The sequence below is a fragment of the Sander vitreus genome, chromosome 11 (genome assembly GCF_031162955.1).
Source record: "Sander vitreus isolate 19-12246 chromosome 11, sanVit1, whole genome shotgun sequence".
Classification (NCBI taxonomy): domain Eukaryota; kingdom Metazoa; phylum Chordata; class Actinopteri; order Perciformes; family Percidae; genus Sander; species Sander vitreus.
The window spans coordinates 10,736,905-10,757,798 of record NC_135865.1 but is presented as its reverse complement, the minus strand read 5'-3'; the positions used below and the strand labels follow the sequence as shown (position 1 = coordinate 10,757,798).

The 20,894-nt window shown below is 42.7% G+C and overlaps 2 protein-coding genes across 2 annotated transcripts; one reads left to right on the top strand and one right to left on the bottom strand.

Annotated features, from left to right (window-relative positions):
• The first annotated feature begins 706 nt into the window (after positions 1-706).
• gcc2 (GRIP and coiled-coil domain containing 2) lies at positions 707-20,842 on the top strand. The gene is made up of 24 exons (XM_078261605.1): positions 707-909; positions 1,655-1,717; positions 1,839-1,923; positions 2,006-2,085; positions 2,242-2,346; positions 2,523-2,988; positions 3,276-5,170; positions 6,302-6,365; positions 6,490-6,590; positions 6,909-7,007; positions 8,073-8,192; positions 9,138-9,302; positions 9,395-9,499; positions 10,296-10,458; positions 11,089-11,189; positions 11,377-11,454; positions 11,570-11,707; positions 13,323-13,444; positions 13,921-14,097; positions 14,295-14,503; positions 16,325-16,552; positions 16,774-16,913; positions 18,964-19,165; positions 19,330-20,842. The coding sequence occupies exons 1-24, from the start codon at positions 904-906 to the stop codon at positions 19,401-19,403; spliced, it is 4,986 nt and encodes a 1,661-aa protein (XP_078117731.1). The 5' UTR covers positions 707-903; the 3' UTR covers positions 19,404-20,842.
• On the bottom strand, positions 16,951-18,326 carry tmem223 (transmembrane protein 223). Its single transcript, XM_078261607.1, has one exon. The coding sequence runs from the start codon at positions 18,155-18,157 to the stop codon at positions 17,339-17,341; it is 819 nt and encodes a 272-aa protein (XP_078117733.1). The 5' UTR covers positions 18,158-18,326; the 3' UTR covers positions 16,951-17,338.
• Positions 20,843-20,894: the final 52 nt, after the last annotated feature.

The window sequence follows — 20,894 nt, the reverse complement described above, 5'->3', positions numbered from 1 at the left end:
AATACACAATACAGTATGTATGGCATAGTCTTATCCTAACTTACAAGGTCTTTTTATTTTAAATAAACATAGTGCTACTTCTGCTTCCTGTGATGTGCACTCATTTCAAGTCATAATGGGTCCAAAATGTCAGAATGCAATGAAATATTACTCATCTACTAAATTGTAAGAACATATTTAATGTATGGCCCCAGCTTTTATTCCCTGAGGCTATGGGCCACAGTATTTATTCATCCCAACCTTCACTCTTCTATACTCACTCACAATTCTATATTGTAATCTAGTTTGGATGCCCAGACATAATGGCTTTCAAACCAGCTCTCTCAAAACAGGTTAAAGGTCTTAATTTGACCTTTTCATCACTCAGTTATGACACATGCTGGAGGCCCTCAGATATCAGGTCATGCACCATGTGGTTAATGACATTTCTGCCTCCAGGTAACACTGTAGGTGGCCAGGTATAAAATGCAGCTATGCAAAAGTGGTTTAAGACTATTGTTTGTTTATTGGTTGGCGTCAGATAAATGTTATTACTAGTATTTTTTATTTCCACATGTTAAAAAAAAATTATATATTTGTATCTGGCAGCTAAAAAATGTACAGTAAATTCAGATGTGCACGGCTGTGCACAATTCATAAAGACGGGACAAAAACGGATGCTGATCCTGTTGGATGTGTGACGTAAATTCTGCTGACGTCACGTGGCTGACGTTTGCGGAAGCAAGTCGTTGCTTTAGCTTGTCAACTCAGAGCCATAAGAGAGGAGATGATTTCGTATTAAATCTCCAAGAAATCGGAAATTATTTCAGATATCGCATTTAACTCTAACCGGGACGACTTACCGGTTATCTCTCTTTGCTTGACAGACGACCTAGAAGTAGATAGCGATAAACTTCGACTAAGATGGAGGTAAATGTTCAGTGACGAGGAATTAGCTTTAGCTAAGTAACGTTAATACATGTAACGTTATAGCATCTTAAATTAGCTAATAGTATAATGTTCTGCCGTTTGTAATAGCGGCGTTTGGGACTTTGAAAAATGGCTGTAAAACACTAACCGGTTAAGATACCCCTTATGTCTTGTTTACTCAGCGAACTTCAGTCCAAGATTGGTATTTAAATGCACTGAATATCGACATAAACGTCACTTGGTGGAATATGACAATACTCTGGAGCATAACATTATATTGTTCTGGTACAACCGGCATATTTTTGCTGTCGTCTAACTGTATTTCAAAAAAAGTCAGCTCTCCGAATTTGTGACAGTGCGCGCCTCCGCCATCCAGTGTATTTATGTAAATGTTGATACAGGGAAAGACAAACCTTTCTTAAAGCCTTTCTTTGGTCCATCTATGCCGAATTGAAAAGGGGCTCCAAATAACACATACAAGCTTTTAAAACGTGCTTTATCAACAATTTACTTTTAACAACAACATTAAGATTTCAGATTTTTCAAAGGAAATACTGGGCTGACTGTGAGACTGGCCTTTTATCGGACACGCAGTCAAAAAGAAGAAGAAAAACCTAGCATACCTGCAAAGCTTTTAATTGCCATTGTTGTAATCTGCACCTAAGACAATAAAGTTTTTCTTATCATATCTTATCTAGTTAGGTTTGTCATTTCTTTTTCTTTTTTTTGTCTTTCACTGAAACAGGACCCTGGTGGTACAGGAGCAGAGTATGTGGCTCCATCACCAGCAGGTGCAGCTAAGTCAAAGGTACTGCACATCTACGTGTGAAATCTGTGTTATGGGTCTAGATTTGTATAAACATGATTCATTGTTAAATATGTTGGTATAGTTTCATGTTTTTTCTCTTTTCTTTATATATTATTCTCAGCTGGACACACTCTCCAAAGATGACCTCATCAAGTTTGCCAAGAAGCAGATGGCTGCCATGCAGAAGATGAAGGGCAGATGTACAGGTAGCTATAAATGCTATAAAAGTTTGTGTGTGGCTCTGTTGACCAATAGTGTACAAGTATGTGACATTATTTCTTCTTTCAGATTTGGAAAAAGAAGTTGAATCCCTCAAAAAGCAATCCAAAAACAATAACAATAGTTCAGATGACTCCACTCTGATACAGGTTTGTTTGTACGGCAGCATTTCATTATGTGTCTGCTATAAGTATTCCTCTATTTAACATGCTGTGCGTCATTTTCATGCTGCATTATGTAAATTGTATACGTATTGTATGTAAAAACCCTTTGTGTGTGTGTGTGTGTGTGTGTGTGTGTAATAGGAGCTGACTGAGAGGATGGATGCCTTGCTACTGGAGAAGGCTGAAACACAACAAAGTCTTTCACTATCTCGTAAAGATCTAGAGAAGACTAAGCAGCAAGCCAAGGTAAAATACAACACATATACTGTACGTTACGTTGTGTAACACTGGTTAATTTGCTGGTGAACACTCTTTGACATTTCAGTGTATTTCTGTAAATTGTAAAGTCCATTCATTGATGCACGTACGCTTATGTGGAAACCAGATTGTCATAAAACACACACAACTGTTATTTTGTGCAGGATGATCTAGCGGTACTGCAAGGAGAGCTTGACCATGTAATAGAAGATCACCAAAGGCAGATCAAGACTTTAGAGAGCAGCATTGAGGAATCCAACAGCAAACACCAAGAAGAAGTGGCTTATTTCCAGAGATTACTGAAAGAGCGGGAAGAAAGTGACAGGAAGATGGAGAGTGAAAGAGAGAGGGAACAGGTCCGCCCCTGCTTCGAAGCTCAGCTGGAAACCCTTCGAGCTGAACTGGAAGCGACTCAAGAGCGAAAATCCCAGGAGATCGCTGAGCTGCAGGAGAGCCACCAAAGGGAGTTGACGGAGGCCCAGCAGGAGGTGGAGAACCTTAAGGAGGAACTGGCTCAGAAGAGTCTGCAGCACGAGGAGGAAATGAGGGCTCTGGAGGAGGACTGTGAGATGGAGAGGGAGCGTCTCCTGTTGCTCCACGAGGAGCTGACCGAGCAGCTCGCTCTCAAAGGTAAAACAGTACAACATTCATACAAAGAGGTCAGAATAGGAGCTAGATCTGTCACGGTTTCCTTTAGGTGATTTCAACTATCCATACAATGATGCAGTGTATTCACTAACTTTCTTTTTCTTGTAAACATGAGGGTAACCCAGTTCAATAGAAGAGAGCCTTTTTGTGGGCCAAGCAGAGTTTGGGCAACTAAGGGTTTTATTATACAGTAGATTCATGAGTTCAATATTTTTTTAATGGATTGAGAAATCTATAAATTGTACATTAACATTACCTTATTTTTCCAGACAGCTACCTGCAGGATGTGCAAGAGGAAGAAGAGGAACCTTCCCGCAGTTCAGGGATCGCCAAAATGCTGGAGCTGTCCGCCTGCACTGAGGGTGACTCCAGCCAAGGCTATGAAGAGGAGACAGAGATCGGAAGACTGAGAGCAGCCATGGAAGAACTTCAAGCCCAGAGCACCATGTTGCGGGATGAGCTCACCCTGCTCGGGAATGTGAAGAGTGAGCTCGAGGCAGAGCTGGAGAGGGCCAAGGAGGAGTTTCAGATGGAGAGAGAAGAGATGGAGTTCAAAATCAATGAATTGCAGATGAACCGGGAAAGTGCTCCCAGTGACCCAGCCGTAACGCTGGACCCTGACCAACAAGAAGTCCAAGGAGAGTTTCAGCAACAGAGTAAAGCACACAAAGATGGATGCGAATCCAAAGAGTCAGCAATATGTCCTGGGGACCAAAACTCCTTAAGTCCAGAGGAGCTGAGGGCCCAGTGTGAGGCATTGACCAAAGAGAGAGACTCTGCCGAGGCTGAGTGTCAACACATGAGAGACATACTGCAAGGTGTGGAGACAGAACTAGGTGAGAAGACGAAAGATTTTGTTCTTCAGTACAAAGCCATGAAGGAGCAGGGCGTCAATACTTTACGGGAACTCCAAGAAAAGATGAACGAACTTAGCCAGGAGAGGGATAACCTGTTGGTGAGGGTGAGAGAGGTTACAGAGGAGAAAAACACTCTGATGAAGAACCTACAAGACCTGAAGCCAAAGCTTGAAGGTTCTGCATGCGATGACCAGAAACTCCAGTCGTCTGTAGAGGAACAAACTACTCTGGCCGGTGAGCTAAAGCAATCTGTAGAGGAACTGACCAGGCAGAAGGAGGAGATCCTCTCCCAACTGGAGATGAAGGAAAACATGACTCAAGACCTGAAGGAGATGGTCAACACACTGACAAAAGAGCGAGACAAAATACAATCCCAGCTTCAGTACAGAGAAGAGGAAATGCAAAAGCTGAACAATGAGGGAGCAAAACAAACCGAGAGGCTGCTGGAGGAGAAAGAGAAAGAGGCACTTCAGTGTAGAGCGGAGACAGAGAAGAAGTTGGAAAGCCTGAAAAAAGAGTGGGAGGATGAAGTGCAACATCTGAAAGAGGAGAGGGAGAAGATGGAGGAGAGCCTGAAAGAGGAGGTGGAAAGAAGGCAGGAGACGGTTTCCGCTTTAGAGCTGACTATCAAAGACCTCTCTTCTGAAAAGGCTGACCTCCGCCAGAAATTGGAAGAGGCATCGTCTGGGCTTTCCAAAGCCCAGGAAACTAGGGAGCTTTTGGGCTCCAAGCTGGCAGCCATGGAGGCTCAGCTAGAACAGGAGACGTCTGAAAAGAATCACCTTGAGGCGAAGTTGAATTCACTGACAGAGGAAGCAGAGCAGTCCCGCGTCACCATCACAGCTCTGGAGGGACGTCAGTCTGAAGTACTCCGAAACTCCACTGAGGAAGTCGAGGAGCTCCGAGCACGCGTCAATGAGCTGGAAAAGGAGAGGGGGCTGTTGAGGAGTAGTCTGGAGGAGGCCCAAGGGGTAATAGGATTAGAGGAGGTGGAAAAGGAGCTCCAGGCTCGTATCGCAGACCTGGAACAGGAGAGGAGCATGTTGAGAAACAACCTGGAGGAGGTGGTGAAGGATACCGAAGGGCTGCAGAAAGACCTGGAGGACATGAAGTCAGTCAATGAGAAGATTCACGAGGAGAACCAGAGACTGCAGGCTCACATTTCTCTCATGACTCAAGAGAAAGAGGAAAAGGAGGAAGGGGAAATGGAGCCGAATATGGAGAAAGAGAGAAGAGAGCTTAAAGACCAGCTGGCAGAGAAGGATTCACTCATATCTCAGTTGAGGAGCGAGACTGCTTCTCTCCAGGTGAGTGGAGCGCCTGATGTGTCAGCTTCCTCTTAGAATAGTTGTCCACACTTGTTAGTCCACAGAAATGGGAATTTGGTGGCCGGGCTGGCTCAGTGGGTAGAGCAGACGCACATATACTGAGAGGGTTATGCCTCGACACAGAGGTCCAGGGTTTCGAATCCGAGCTGTGACGATTTCCTGCATGTCTTCCCCCTCTCTCTCCCCTTCCTCACCTAGCCGTCCTGTCAAAAATTAAAGGCGGAGAAGCCCAAAAAAGTAATCTTTTAAAAAAGGGAATTTGACAGTTATGCTCCTGATTATAATGACTGGTGATATTCTGATAGATATTCTAAGTAATTAATTGACCACATTTTGCTTTTAACTGCCTAATCAGACATGATCATGAAGCCACATTAATCAATTAGATGCTTTGCTGTCTGTAATGGTGCCTTTTCTGATAGCACCATTGAAAATTCCCAAACTTGTACAAAGTGGCTTTAAGTCATTTAGCAAGTAAAATACCTAACATATGTAGTTCACAGCTTGATTAAGGTGAAGCGTTGCTTGTTTTCTTTCATCTTCTAGGCAGGCATTTGGCATTATTTTATTTATTTTTTTATTTCATTAAAAGATTTTTTATGGGCATTTCCGCCTTTAATGATAGGACAGCTCAGACATGAAAGGGGAGAGAGAGGGGGAAGACATGCAGGAAAACCGTCACACGTCAGACTCGAACCCTGGACCTTCTGCATTGAGGAATAAACCTCTATATATGTGCGCCTGCTCTACCAACTGAGCTAACTGGCCACATTTGGCATTATTTTTTACATCTCACTAAACACTAAATAATCTGTAGATGAACTGATAGATAAATGCAATGTGTCTTTTAGTTCTAGAAATGTTGCAGTTGTTATTTTCTGTCACTTGGAGGACAGTTGGGCTTATCCACTCAACCTGGAATATGAAAGAAATGCATGTACATTTTTGGGGAATGTTTCAGAAATTATTAAAATATAAATAAATATTTGCAAAAATATTTGATGTTGGCTTCAAACCAAAAAAAAAACAATGATGATTGACATGTAATTTGAGCGTTTTCCTCTTTTTTTTTTTTACACTTTTCTGCTCTTTCCTGCTTTTCTCTCTCAGGAGTCTGCTGCCCAGTCTGCTTCCTCTGAGGAAAATGCAGCCGATGAGCTCACAAAGAAAATAGGTATGCAGGTGTCATTTTACTAAATGTATGGTCCTTCAAGAAAGAATTTAGTTTGCCTGTTCTTTGGAGCAGGTAATAAATTACAGATTATAAATTCAGAATGTTACTCTGCTGCTCCCCTCAGCTCTCCTGGAGAAGGAACACAAAGAAAAGGATCAGAAGATGAACAAAATCAAATCAGTTGCCATCAAAGCAAAGAAGGAGCTGGAAATCAGCAAGAAAGAGGTAGAGTGAAGCATGACATTTCTAAACTGTACATTTTAGTTTGCTATTTTTTATTTAACAACATGAACGTGGCATTTGAAACACAAAGTAAATACACAGGACTTTACGTGTTACAGTGTTTCCTGCCAACTGTTCAACCATATAACTATAAAAATCTGCTTTTTTATCAAGTTTTTAGTGTAAGACATCAATGTTTCAAGTTTTGGACACTAGATAAATAATTGTATAGATGGTAGATAAATTATACATTTTTTCGCTCTGTGCTCAGATTGCTAATTGTACATGGCTGAACCCACAATTGATTTGATTTTCTTCCAGGTTGCATCCCTCAAGGAAAAAGTAGAATTACTGAAAGCAGAGAGGGAGAAAGTAAACAGCTCTATGAAAGATATCATCCATGGTGCTGAAGGCTACAAGGTAGGCGGGACAGAAGAACTGCCAGAATATCCTGCTTAAATTCTGTAATTGTATCAATGACTAAAAGGTACTTCCATAAAGACATTGATGCCAACAGCTGCTGCCAGGTGAAGACATTCAATCTGCAAAACGGTAACTATTCAGGAACAATGGAAAACAGCCTCGTTTTCAGCTAGATAGCCATGCATTATTTTAGTTTATCCGACTGGCTTCAAATGGCAGCTCTGTGGTAACAGAGATGTAATCATAAATACATGTCATTCATTAAGAACTTTTATGTCAAACAGTCAGTGCACTATTTTGCAGTAAGCTGTGTATCAGCTCACCAAAGATGGAGTTAAAAGCCTTGTTATTTAGCATAATGTGGTTTAGGGATGCATACATTACTGTCAGTAATTATTTCAATTGCAAATCAAATGCTAGATTCCATAATAGAGCATGAATAAATATGTAATGTAAACGATATTTCTTAGTGTTGGACATGTAAGAATATGGACAACACAAGGCAATATTTAAACAGCCTTGTTCTTTTTTGCCTCAATGACACAAGCATTGGTATCCAAATGTCACTCCATCTAATGGACTATTTAAATGATTAGATTTTCTTTCAAAGAGAACCCCAAAAATGAATTGACCCAAAATTAAACTGAGGGTTATGATCATTAAACATCTGATTAATTGTATGCGTTCCTAATATGTTGCTAATTTGCAAGTGGAAGCATGCTCGCTTTGAAACAGACCTTTTTGCCTGATGTCACTCCCAGAGGTCTCCATAAGCAGCCCCCAGACTGCACTGTGCTTTACGACTGTGTCTCCATTAGAGACGAAACCACTCTGTGAGAGTTTTGTCCCATACTCCTATGTAAATGCAGCAGATATCTGAGATGCATAGTGTTTACCTTTTACTGAGCTGTTCAGCCAGCATCCAGTAATGTGTGTGTGTGTGTGTGTGTGTGTGTGTGTGTGTGTGTGTGTGTGTGTGTGTGTGTGTGTGTGTGTGTGTGTGTGTGTGTGTGTGTGTGTGTGTGTGTGTGTGTGTGTGTGTGTGTGTGTGTGTGTGTGTAGAACCTGCAGATAGATTACGACAGGCAGACAGAGCAACTGGATAAAGAGAGAGAGAAGGTGGAGGAGGCAGAGAGACAGATTGTTGAGCTGACCAAACGACTCAGCAGTGCTGTCACACAGGTAACACAAATACACACTATCTCACACACACACACACACACACACAGCCACACATTACCCCTAACAAACTGCTGTCACCCTCCAGTAAATCTAAGCAGTGCCACTTTGTCCAGCGATACATCTCTCCAATACTTCTCGCATAACTTAGTTTCCTTCTGATTTACAGTGAGCCATTTTAGCCAGCGACACTTTACCAAGCTACGCTTGACAGCCCGGCACCGACAAATAGCCCATCAAATGTGACTGGGTGAGCTAGGGAGAAATTGTTTATATATATATATATATATATACACACTCCTCTCCCCAAGCTCATAACTGTCTCTTTCCAATGAGAGAACAACAGGCAGGTAAATGGAGCGGAGTATAGCTTCCATCTGCTGTGTGCTAGTGCAACACCATTTTCTGAGACACAGGTTTATTCTTGTGTGCGCTTATGGGTCTCAGGGGAATGGGAGCAGGCAGACTGAAAGCTAATCAGGGATCTAAGAGTATGTCTGGACATCTCTGTTTACCAATCATAGTTTCAGTGTTTGGCTGACAGATGATGGGAGGTAGCTGTTGCTGGTGCTGGTTCAGTGTTCCTTGCAGAGAAAGCCCTCAGAGCCTGCCGCTGTCAGATTTGCATGAATGACTTTCAAATGTCTCACGTGTGTTCATGCGAGTTTGGCACATTTGCCCACAGTACATGTGCATTTTCATGTGAAGCACCTTGAATCTGAAATAAGAAAAACAGCAGTCTCAGTCTCAGTGTGAAAATGTTTTTCAGTGGTAGACAGCTAAACTGTCAAAACTGCGCCTCTGTTTGTGTCACACTTTGTTTAATTTCACAAATTATCATTAGATCACATTTTGTCTACTGGTAAAAGCCACCTTGACATGTTGTCATCTTGTAGATGTAAGTGTAGCACCTGACATATGGTAGTAACAGATACATTGTTTTTACAGAATGATACACTGAGCAGTGAGAAAGAGGGCCTGCTGGCCAGTATGGAGACCACGAGGAGCACAGTGAGGCAGCTGGAAGCCCAAAACCAGGAGCTGCAAAGACAGTCAGCCAGTCTGGACAGAGACCTGCTGGCTGAGAGAGCTATGAAAGAACAGAAGATCAAGGTAGAAATAAGGAGAGATGGATACTCTGTACTACTGTTGTGTACTAATCAGAGGTCATGCCAGCATATAATAATATGAAATTGCTGCTCCAGGGCTTGTCATCTGCCATGAAGGAGGTAGAAGAGCTGACAGCCCAACTCCGCAAACAGAAGCAACAGTCTCAGCAGACTGCCCAGGAGCTGGAGCAGCTACGCAAGGTACACACACACACACACACACACACACACACACACACACACACACACACACACACACACACACACACACACACACACACACACAGCTTCTCAGACACTGGTGTCTCTGAGGGCCTATCCAGTCAAGCAACTGGACTGGTGATGGCCAGCCTGCAGCTACAGCACAACCTCTCAGAGAGAAAGAGAGCAATTCTAGCCTACAGGATCTGCTGTTTCTTTTCCATTAGTGGAGACAATGTACATGGAAGCTGCCAGGAGGTCTGACTTCATGTCATGTGTCCACATTGTTAGTACAGCCCAACAAACACGGTATTTTTGAGGTTGATATCGATAGAGATTTTTCAGAGTATAAAAAAAGCAAATAATGATACATTTTATTTTTTTGGCAACGGTCCCAGAAAGTTAAATGATACGTACAACAAAAATGTGTAAATCCATCAAAATCCATAAAAAGTAAGTTGTAATTATTGTAGTAGCTTAAGAAGTTAGGGCTTTTAAAGGTCAGGTCCTAAATTACTGTGAGAAATATGAAGTCCCCTTAAGGCTGCAAGGTTCTCAAAAAGTCACACACACAATCACAGATTAAGGAAATCTCTTGGAAAAACATGTTTTTTTTGGAAGTGTAAAACAGTGAATTACATGTAGGATGAAGATAAAGTCAGTTGGTGAAATGAGCTTTAATTCTAAACCAATTTTCCTTTTCCCTAAAAGTTTGAGATAAATGACCTGACTGACAGGGAGATGAGGTTTTAGCTTTGTTCCCTGTAATGATGTGGTACGTTGGCTCTGCCTCCAGGAGGCGCAGCAGAGCTCCTTAATGGACATGGAGATGGCCGACTACGAACGCCTGGTGAAAGAACTCAACGTCAAACTCACAGATAGAGATGAGTGTGCTGAGGAGTTAAAGGCCCAGATAAATGCACTGACCCAGAAGGAGGACACACTCAAACAGGAAATCGGTGTGTATGAGACGTTCGCATTTACACTAACTCTTTAACGCATAGATTACTACTTCTACAATGTCAGCTGGGACATTGTAGGACCCTTAAGGATAAGCGGGTCTAGCTAAAAGATAGATGTATAACTATTTAGAAATTGCATGATGAAAGCATGCTAGCTGTGCTCACAGTAAAATTCCACATATTCACCAATTCTACATTAAATATGTGATTAAAAAAAACTGCGTCAGAGCCATCATATCAGAGATGGCTGACACTGACCTGCTGAAATACAATAATATAAGAATGACAATGTACTCTAGGTCCTTTTTATAGTTGATAAAATAATATATATTGCAGGTCTGATGTTAGTGCACGGTGTTATGTACTCCAGTCAGCGTTCACTGATGGTAAACATGTATGATTCCTGCAGAGCCCTAATGATTTACTGTCTACCATGTAACTGCAGGGCCCTCTGTTGCGTGTCATTTTTCTGTCGTCAGGTTTCCTGTTGCTCTACGCTGTCGAGCTTTGTAATAAAGGAAAATACTGAGAAAAAAAATGTCAGTACAGTATGTATTTTACCTAAACCATTGTTATTCGTCTGTTGGTGTGTTTGCATGGCCTGTGCATGTGAATTTGTGTTTCCAGAGACTTTGAAGTCCCAGCTGGACCAGGGGGAGGAGAAGACCTCAAAGATGAAACAGCTGCTGGTGAACACCAAGAAGGACTTGGCCGATGCCAAGATGCAGGTCTGTTTGTGTGTGTAACATTGCTGCCTGATGAATGTTAATAGTGTTATGCAACCATGCGAGGGCATGATGGTGGGGGAGGCCTTGAAGATGTTAGCAACAGTAAATCATGTGTGTGTAGCCGCGGTCGCTTATACGGCTGTATGCGTTTAAAGTTGTTTGTGTGCGTGCGTTTGCATACATGCAGGAAAGCTCCCTCATGCTGCTGCAGGCCTCTCTGAAAGGAGAGCTGGAGGCTCACCAACAGCAGCTAGAAAGCTCCAAGGTAACAGCAAAGCTTCTCTCAGCTACCCCTTTTGATGAAATGTATAGTTTTATAAATTTCAACATGTCAGTACACAAGTCACATATTAAAGTGTGTTTGGTGTTTGTGCGTTGAGATTGAGGTGTGCGAGCTGGCGGCCGAGCGCCATCGTCTGCAGGAGCAGCTAAGGTCTGCGTTGGAACAGCATCAGAGAACCAGCAGCTCCCTGCAGCAACGCATCAACAGCCTGCAGCAGGAGAGAGACATTGCTAGGGTACACACACACACACACACACACACACACACACACACACGGTACGACCGACACTCCTCTATACACACACCTGTAGAGTACAACGGTATACACTCCCTGATCATGAACAGCTCCACCAGATTGGGGTAAGGGTAAAGAGCACATCAGCAGTAGTATTTAAGATGCTGCAACTATAAGAGACACTTCCAACTCTAAAAGTGCTCTAAGCGACGTTGGGTGATGTCACTTCTTGTTGACGTTCGAAGTATTGTCAAACAAAACGGAGGCTAGCTCGCCCCTCCCTCCTCCTCCTCATCCCGTCCCCTCCCCCTCCCTTCCGTGCACTAACCCCCCAACCCCCACCCCCAAATCCTTCTTGTCAGTTATTGGCTGGAATGCTGTTTGTTGTGCGGTGGTGCGGGTTAGCGCAGCTTGTTTTTGTTGGCGTTTGTGGAGCCTGGGCTGTCTACAGAGACTGCGTTTTTTTTACAGTGTGTTCAGGGGACAGGCAGCTAGCGGATAGTGAGGAGATAAGCCTAAAAACCGTGTGACATCGCTTAGAGCACCTTTTAATAAATTTAATTGAAGATTGCACCAGCTCATGCTGGGTTATATAGGGCTGCAACTTGGGACTGTTTTCATTATTAAGCTCTCAATTATTTTTATTGAATCATTTCATCTTTACAATGTCAAGAAATTGTGGGAAAATTCCAAGTGCCCAAGGTGACAACTTGTAACACATCCAAAGCCATTCAATTTACAGTGATGTACCGTAAAAGAGAGAAAACCCAGAAGTTCTCTTTTTTTGATCGGCTGAAACCGGCAAATGTGTTTTCTTGTTGGTTGATGTTTGGTTGATGACTGACTTAAACAGTCAGTTATTATTATTTCCACACCTTCCTTGAGAGGTGTTAGTTTACCCTTTATGGTCATTTTGGAGGCCGTAGTTTGTGGTGCTGTTGAACTGTATTGTGTTTCACTGCGAGGTGTTTATAATATTTTGTCCCCCAAAGTTTTGATAGCGACTCAACATAACTGTGTCAGATATTTGTATGGATTTTTGATTAGAGTGAATGTAGACTATAGCCCTGCTAGCTTGTTATTAGCAAGAGAATTGGTGCAGGAGTATTACTACGTGGTGGGAAAGATCACAAATGTACAACTCTATTTAAAAGGATGCTCAGCTGGGTCTTCAATCTTATTAGAGACCTGACACAAGCAGTTTTAATGATATATGCATTTGCACAAGCTGAAACACAAGCATTAAAGACACAACTTTTCATGTTAAAATGTACATTTCTTTTTTTTAAATCTGAAGCAGTTGCCTAGAGATATTGTGAGAGTACAGTGAGTTTGAGTGCAGCAGTGGATTGAAAGAGAACAATTCGAGAAAATAGGAGAAAGGGAAAACATTTGAAACATAATTGGTGAAAAAATGAAAATGTTGGACACAGTCAAATGATGTCTCTACAGTTGTTTTCGCGACCAGTCACAAAAAAAATAAGGTCTAAGTCTAACGACTTAGTCTCGAGTAAACTATGAGACCATGACCATCAAAGTGAAGTAAAACTGTAGTACAAAATGGGTGTCGTGTTATTTACTGTATGTCTCTGCTCAATCTTTGTGCTGAATCCAGGCCGAGCTCATGGCAACAGCTGGCGAGTTTGAGGGTTATAAGGTGCGAGTCCACAATGTGCTCAAACAGCAGAAGAGCAAAACCACTGCCCACAGTGACGGAGACTCGGCCAAATTAGAGAGGTAAGGAATGCTCCTGTGTGACAAACATGCATGACTAAGGAAGACGCAGAGGCAACCAGAGAGGGTAATGGTGAATTGCATCCTATCACTGAAAAAAAAACAACGTCAAAACAAGCAGACAGATACACACCCAGGAAAATACCTAAATGCAGGTTGACTAAATAGCTACAAACAAATAATTACTTCATACTATTGCATATTGTGTAACACAAGCATAAGTCCTTTGCAATTTCAATGCTGGGATCAGGTTTGATAACACAGCTCGGTCTTTAGGATAATATTCAGATATATACAGAGGGTGGGCAAAATACAGGGCATATCACATGAGTAAGAATTTAAATGTTAATGTAATTAAATCACAGGTTAAAAGGCAGCTGCTCAGTGGACCATATTAAAGTGAACACTAATTAATAGTATGTGTCAGTCAACACTGTAAGAGTGATATGAATATGTTGAATATGTGGTGTGTCTGGCAGGGAGCAGTTGTCCTCTCAGGTAGAACTGCTGAGGTCCAGGCTGGCAGAGAGCCAGCAGAGTATCCAGAGCTGCACAGCCGAGCTGCAGCAGCTCCAGACTGAACACGACACTCTGCTGGAGAGACACAACAAAATCCTCCAGGAAACCGTGAGCAAGGAGGCCGAGCTCCGTGAGAGGTGAGCTGGCTTGGCTCGAAGGTTTTTCTTCTTTCTTTCTTTCTTTCCAGTTGTTGTTTAGCCTTTCTTGTCTAGATTATTGATCATACTACCATATCGATATACTGTATGTTCCCTCACACTCCCTAGATACCTCATGACAGCAGAAGTCTCTAAATGATTCCTTCAATTACCTCTCACTCTGTCTCCCCCTCCAGGCTGCTGTCGGTGCAGTCGGAGAATGGGGCTCTGAAGTCAGATCTGTCTCAGGCTCAGGCTGACCTGACTTCACAGGTTGAGAGCCAGCGCCAGACCTACAGGGAGCAGCTGAGGAAGCTGCAGGACGACCACCGGGCCACTGTGGAGACCCTGCAGGGCCAGCTGACCCGCGTCGAGGAGCAACTCTTCTACCTTCAGAGCCAGAACAGTAAGCACGGAAGCAAATGAAAAACTATCCATTCAAATGAATCGGGCAGTAAGTACCTGATTCTGTTCATGAGGTAGCAGTGGAAACAAGTGATGGAACATATGTTATCTATTATATTACTAATCAGAAAGATTGATCCAAAAAGTGACTGCTGCTAAGATACACAGCAGTTAGCTCAACGGGTGCATGATTGGTATCATACAAAGAGATCCATCAAAGCATCAAGGGTTTAGAGTGTTGAAGTTTTCTATCTTGTTCACTCTGCTTTTTGTATGAGAGGAATGATGGGAGAGAGAACAGAGGAAGGGGCATGTTGGTGTGTTCATCAGCAGAGCAGCACTGGGGAGCTCATTCATCACCTCCCACACAGCTGCCCTCTGGAGTCACTCAGCAAATACACACATAGTAATGACTTCTCTGTCACTCCAGCATGGCCAGGTGTTGGCCACACTCCTCGGCTCTGTTCCCGCCTCTCAGCGTGGCAAACAGCCCACTGTGGCATCTGGAGAGACTCGTCATTAGAGGCTCACACATGCACGCCAGGATTAGCTCGATACGTGGGGCCAATATTACCCTTTACTGAAAGTCATTTTGAGCCTTTTAACCACTGTATTTGGATTTAATGGCAGTTTAAAACGGAGAAGAGTTCAACATCTGTGTGTTTTACTGGCCCTATTTGGCAGGTGGGTCATAAAACTGCTGGTCCCCTGGACACATTTTTACTGGCCTATTTTTTATGAATCAACTGTAACAAACAGTCAAATTGATTTATGTTCATTGTCATGTTTTGTCCCATTTATTCTTTAATCTAAACAAACAATCGGTACATAAACACAAACTACAAATACTAGTTAGAAAAGTTAGAAACCAGTGGAGGCAGCATAATTCTCTGCTGTTCTCTTTGTTGCTGACTGCTGTGCCTCTGCAGAGACTGTGCTCAGTATTTATGTGGTCCAGGAAACTAATTCCACTATGAATTGGTGTCCCTTTCCCCCGCTCATAGCTTCTTCTTTTCTTTTCTTTTTACCACTACAGCTTGATTTATCTTGAATCCTCCTTTGTGTTGAACCTGTAACAGATGTGATTGATAAGATCTGTGCACATCCTAAAGCTCTCTATTACAAGGAATGTTGTGTCAAGAGTCAGGAGAAGGATAAGAAGTACCAACATTATGCAGATGCCGCTTAACGGGCTAAAGATGGGGAGGTTTTGTTATTGTTTTTGCACTTGCAAGTTTGTGTGTGTTGAGGTAAAGTAGCAGAGTGAAGGTGGGAACGTGAGGGGATTGGTTCAGTTTCTGGTCTTTTGGTTCAGTTTCAGGTCCATTAATCATTATCTTCTCTTTTGTCCACCCACGCTCTCAAGCACCTGACCCTTCCCTCTCTCCCTTCTCTTTACACTTCATTGTTTATGCCAACTGATGAACTGGTTAACTCCAGTGTGTCTGGTGCCCCCTCATGTCACAATGAAGTATGACACTGACTCACAACTTGGTGTTAAAATAAGTAGGGATTCTGTTTAGTGTAGATTCTGTTTAGTGCCTCAGTACAGAGTCCAGATGTGCTCTTTGACAAAATAGACATCCAAAACATGTTAATACTACTTTCTACTCAAATTATTTCTTTATGTATTTGAAGCCCTTATTCATTTATTTATTTAGGTATTGTACCTTTCAGACATTTGGCAGCAAAATGTGAACACATTTTGTGTTGAAAGTAACGAAAATAGTTTTCTATCTAGTTTTCTGTCATTTAACCTTATTCATCTGTTAAAGATGAATAACAAAAATGTGTTCTTCTACCAACTTTTACCCTCTTTCAGGTTCAGTGGTGGTCCAGTCCGGCCGTAAGCCCATGGCGTCTGACCCTCAGCGCAGAAACACAGATCAGAACCAGGCAGGGCTGGGACTAATGGCCCTTAGCGACCTCCAGTCCATGGCCAGGGAGGAGGGTGAGGGCATGGAGACCACTGAGACCGAGAGCCCTTCTCCTGCTCTTACGCCTCTGCCATCTCTGGAGCAGCTTCTCACATCCCCAGACCCCAAACAAGGTGTGTTCCAAACAGGAGGTGCACCTTAGAACAGTTATTCAGTTTATAAAAGCAAGCAATTGGTACAGTACTTTACCTGTCTCCAAGTTGCATAATAATCTCTGACCTAAACATGGCAATCAAAGACAAAAGTTGGTCACTGATCCTGTTGCCATCTTTGTGCTCATGACTTTCTCAAACCGTGATCTATAACTTTTGTGTGTCTCTGGTTTGGTCTCTAGAGCCATTTGTGTGGACGGTGGAGCCTACCAAAGAAGAGCTAAGTCAAAAGTTGAGCACAGCCACACGCAGTATGGAACATATGAACAGCCTCCTGCATGAAACGGAGGCCACCAATGCTGTTCTCATGGAGCAGATCACAGTATGTATATGCACACAAGTACAGACATTCGGAAAAATGCAAAGACAATCGGTTTAATTTCAGAGCATTTTTAACTGTTGCAACTCTTTCCCGTTACTTAAAGAATTACATTTCAAATAACTCAGTTGTTTATTCTAAGTGATTTTAAATATGAAATTATTTTAAATGCAGCTCACAAATATATTTTGAAGCCCCTCTTTAAAAGTATTTCATTCGGACAGCGTCAACAGTATGGGCATGCCATGTTTGATACTAGGCATACATTAATCCAAATGAGTCCATTTGAGCTCAGATTTTCTTTAATTGAAGAGAGAGAATCAAACAGAAATTGACATATTTGTTTGGCAGCCATGTCAAATCACTTTCTGTGGACCAGTTCCATTGGTGTTTGGTGTCCAACACAACTATTTAATAACCATACCAACTTAAACTGGCCGGTAAGCCCCAACAGTGATATCAAACAGCCTAGCGTTGTTCAAGGTCCCCTCTTTGTCCAGAAGAAAGTAAAACTTGTGTCCTTTGACCCTGAGGGGGATGAACGAGGGGGACTCATGTCTGTGAGCATGACAGGCTACCTGGGACAGTGGGACAATTATTCTCCGGCCTCGGCCTGGTCCCAAAGGTGACTGCGTGGAAACTGTCACCATCCTCCCACCTTGGTGTAAAACCACCTGGCTGACAGAGCGCCTGCAGAACAAGACCCCGAGCCCGACAATCCCCGCTCCTATTGCCAGGCATCCCAGCGTAAAGCCGTACCTCCAGGTGTTTGACCCCAGGTTCAGCTCAAAACTCCACATCCCAGCCAGCCCGGTGGTGGTGGTGGACGCTTCGGCTTTCCCTTTCTCTGTAGCGCCACCTGTGTCTCTGAGCCCAGTGTAAGCGAAGTGGCCCAGGTATGTCCAGAAGAGAAACTGGCCGCCGCAGAAGACCGAGAGGAGCCGAAAGAAGCGGGTTCTGTCGTGCTCGAACAGGATGACGTCTCTGGAGGGCTGGGCGGAGGTGCAGAGGCTGCGACTGCCGGACAGCTGTCTGTTAGCGGCACCGCGGCGGCTTGTCTGGACGAATATCCTGCCACACAGACCTGCTACACATGCAACCCGGTTGACAATGTTGGACGTGCTCGGTGACGTCTGTATGGACATCGACGCTTTTTGAAAGACCCTGACTTTTTGCTGAATGTCAACGAATCGAAACTGTTTGGAGTAACACTCCAGTGTCCCGCATAGCAATCGCTGTAAACCCATTTTCCACGGCGAAAAAATGGCTTTGATCCTCCCGAAGCTGTTAGACCAGAGAACTGTGATACTATATGTTCAGAAGTCGTTATTTTTCTCCCAACTATGAATGTATTATAACCACACTGTGCAGCTGCAACTCAGGGGGCGCCGCCATACTTGTTATGTGTGACGTAGGGTGTTAGATTACGGAAAGTAGCGCTGACCAAAATTCCATTCCGCCCGTAAAAAACGGTCGTGTTATGATTTTATCACTTACAGAGTATTACCTAATAAATAATAAGAGTATTACCTAATACATAATAAGTTAACACTGACGGTCTACTAAGAAAACCGAGCTTGCTATTTAATGCATTGAGCATGATACCAGTGCCGTATTTAATCAGTTATTGATATGTCCGAAGATAGTTTTGAAGCGGTTTGAAGTCAGACCATTTCTTTTTTTGTTCTGAATTGTATGCCTTCTTCTTCTTCTTCTTCTTCTTCTTCTTCTTCTTAGTAGTAGTAGTAGTAGTAGTAGTAGTAGTAGTAGTATTGTATGCTTGATGCCCTTGACTTTGAACTGAGCTTGTTTCCTCCTAAAATGATGGTCACGTCTCCTTGTTAATGGCATTCCTTGCCTCTATCTTGTAAGACTTTTGTTGCTAACCTGTTGACCAAATAATATATCTTGTCCACACTAGTGAGATTTAATATGTAGGTTGGTATCTGCATACCAACCTACACAGCAGAAGCTAACACTGTTGAACGCAGGGACTTTGCCCGAAGCTTAAGGGTTTTATTATTTAAAGTTGCTGATATGTTCTACCTGCTAGTTGCTGAAGAGTGAAGTGCGCCGTCTAGAACGAAACCAGGAGAGGGAGAAGAGTGTGGCCAACCTGGAATATCTGAAGAACGTCCTGCTGCAGTTCATCTTCCTGCAATCTGGCAGCGAGAGGCAGGCGCTTCTGCCCGTCATTCACACAATGCTGCAGCTCAGTCCAGAGGAGAAAAGCAAACTGGCTGCCATCGCACAAGGTATATTCTAGGTGAACCAGTTTTGTAGATGCGCACACACACACACACAGCATCTGCGTGCACACAGACCCAAATTCCCTGAAAAGTATCTGTTAATCATTATTTTACTGTCAATGGTGTCTCCATCATTTCTAACCAGATGTTGTTTGATTTCCTTTGTGCAGGTCAGGAGGAGGGATCTGGGTCTCGGGGCTCAGGCTGGAGCTCCTATCTTCACAGCTGGTCTGGGGTCAAATAGTTTTGATGATCAACCAACCCAACAAAACAATAGGAGCACAGTGCAAAGATGTTACTGGGCCTTTTTCTGTGAAAACCTGTAATAAGCAGTGATGCTGTACATTCGAAATAATGGCATAAGTGCGAGATTAACTAGGGCATTTCTGAAATTGGGGGGAGGGGGCACACCATAGAAGGGACCAAGGAATGTATCAGAAAAGAATAAGGGAAGTGTGTGGTAGAGATAACACCAAATCCTTTGACATGAATATTGATTTGAATTTGCAGTGCAATATTTACATTAGTCTCTCAGCAATGAAAGTTAACTGTGACACACTTCTGTCTTCCTTAGTCTTACTATTGACACACATATTTATAACAATATTTACTGGACATGAAGGTTACACTTCCTCCAAAGTGGAGCTCAAAAGGCATTATAAGGAATCATTAGCACTATGAAAATCATTGTATAGTACATGGTGTGCTTTGATAGGCGCTCTGGCCGTGCGTGCGTGCGTGTGAATGCCTTGTGCGTCGGTAATAGATGCCAAGGTGACAAAGCATCAAAAAGTCAAAGCCGTTTGGAGGCAATCCCAGACCACTCTTTTTCTGAATATCAACTACAGCCCCTTTTAAGGGCATGCTTAAGTGTTAACGTTTTTTTTTTTTTTTTCAAATGTGTTTTTACTACCTTAGAGGCAGCCATTTCTCCCCCCATTCATTGCAGTATGAAAATTGATATGAAACTTTCTTAAAACATTAGAGTAAACATTTATTATTTACTTGAAGGTAGAAAAAAGACATTAAGAAAACATGAATGCCCCATGCTTTTGTATCAGCAGTAAGTATGTGTGACTTTAGTTAATGGGCTAAAACAATGCTAAAGCTTCGGTGTGGTCTGTTGAAGGCATTCTCAGGTTCACCTGACCAGCACGACTTACATTATCATAATAGCGTATTTATACTTTTTTCTGACTGGTTGTGCAGTTGTTCACTAATGCCTCACATTCTGAAATCAGGAGCAGTCATAATTTCAATTCCTTGAGTTTTGATTCCTCATATCCTGTAGTGATAGTTGATTTATGATTTTGTTCCAATTACTGTGTAATTTGTTGTTACTGTTTGTTGTGGTTGTTGTTATTTAATGCCAATTTATGATTTCAATAGTTTTCTATATCTATTTTGGGAATACTTTATGGTTTTGTCAGTTGTTGTCGCTGATGTTAAAAAAAAAAAAAACTGAACAGGAAACTGAAAGATTTGTTGCAACTTCATCTGCACAGCTGACTTGTTAAAGGGACAGTCCCCATGACAGCAAGCACACCCTCCATGCTAAAGTGTCCTTGGGCAAGACTCCCTAGCAGACCCATGGGTGCTGCTTAGTGTCTGACCATGACCTCTGACCTCCCTGTGGAGGTGGGGTAAAAAAAGAAAAGCTAATTCTGCACAGAAGGCCCCCCCCCCCCCTTTAAAGCACACATCCACCCACTCTTACATTACATGAATACATTTT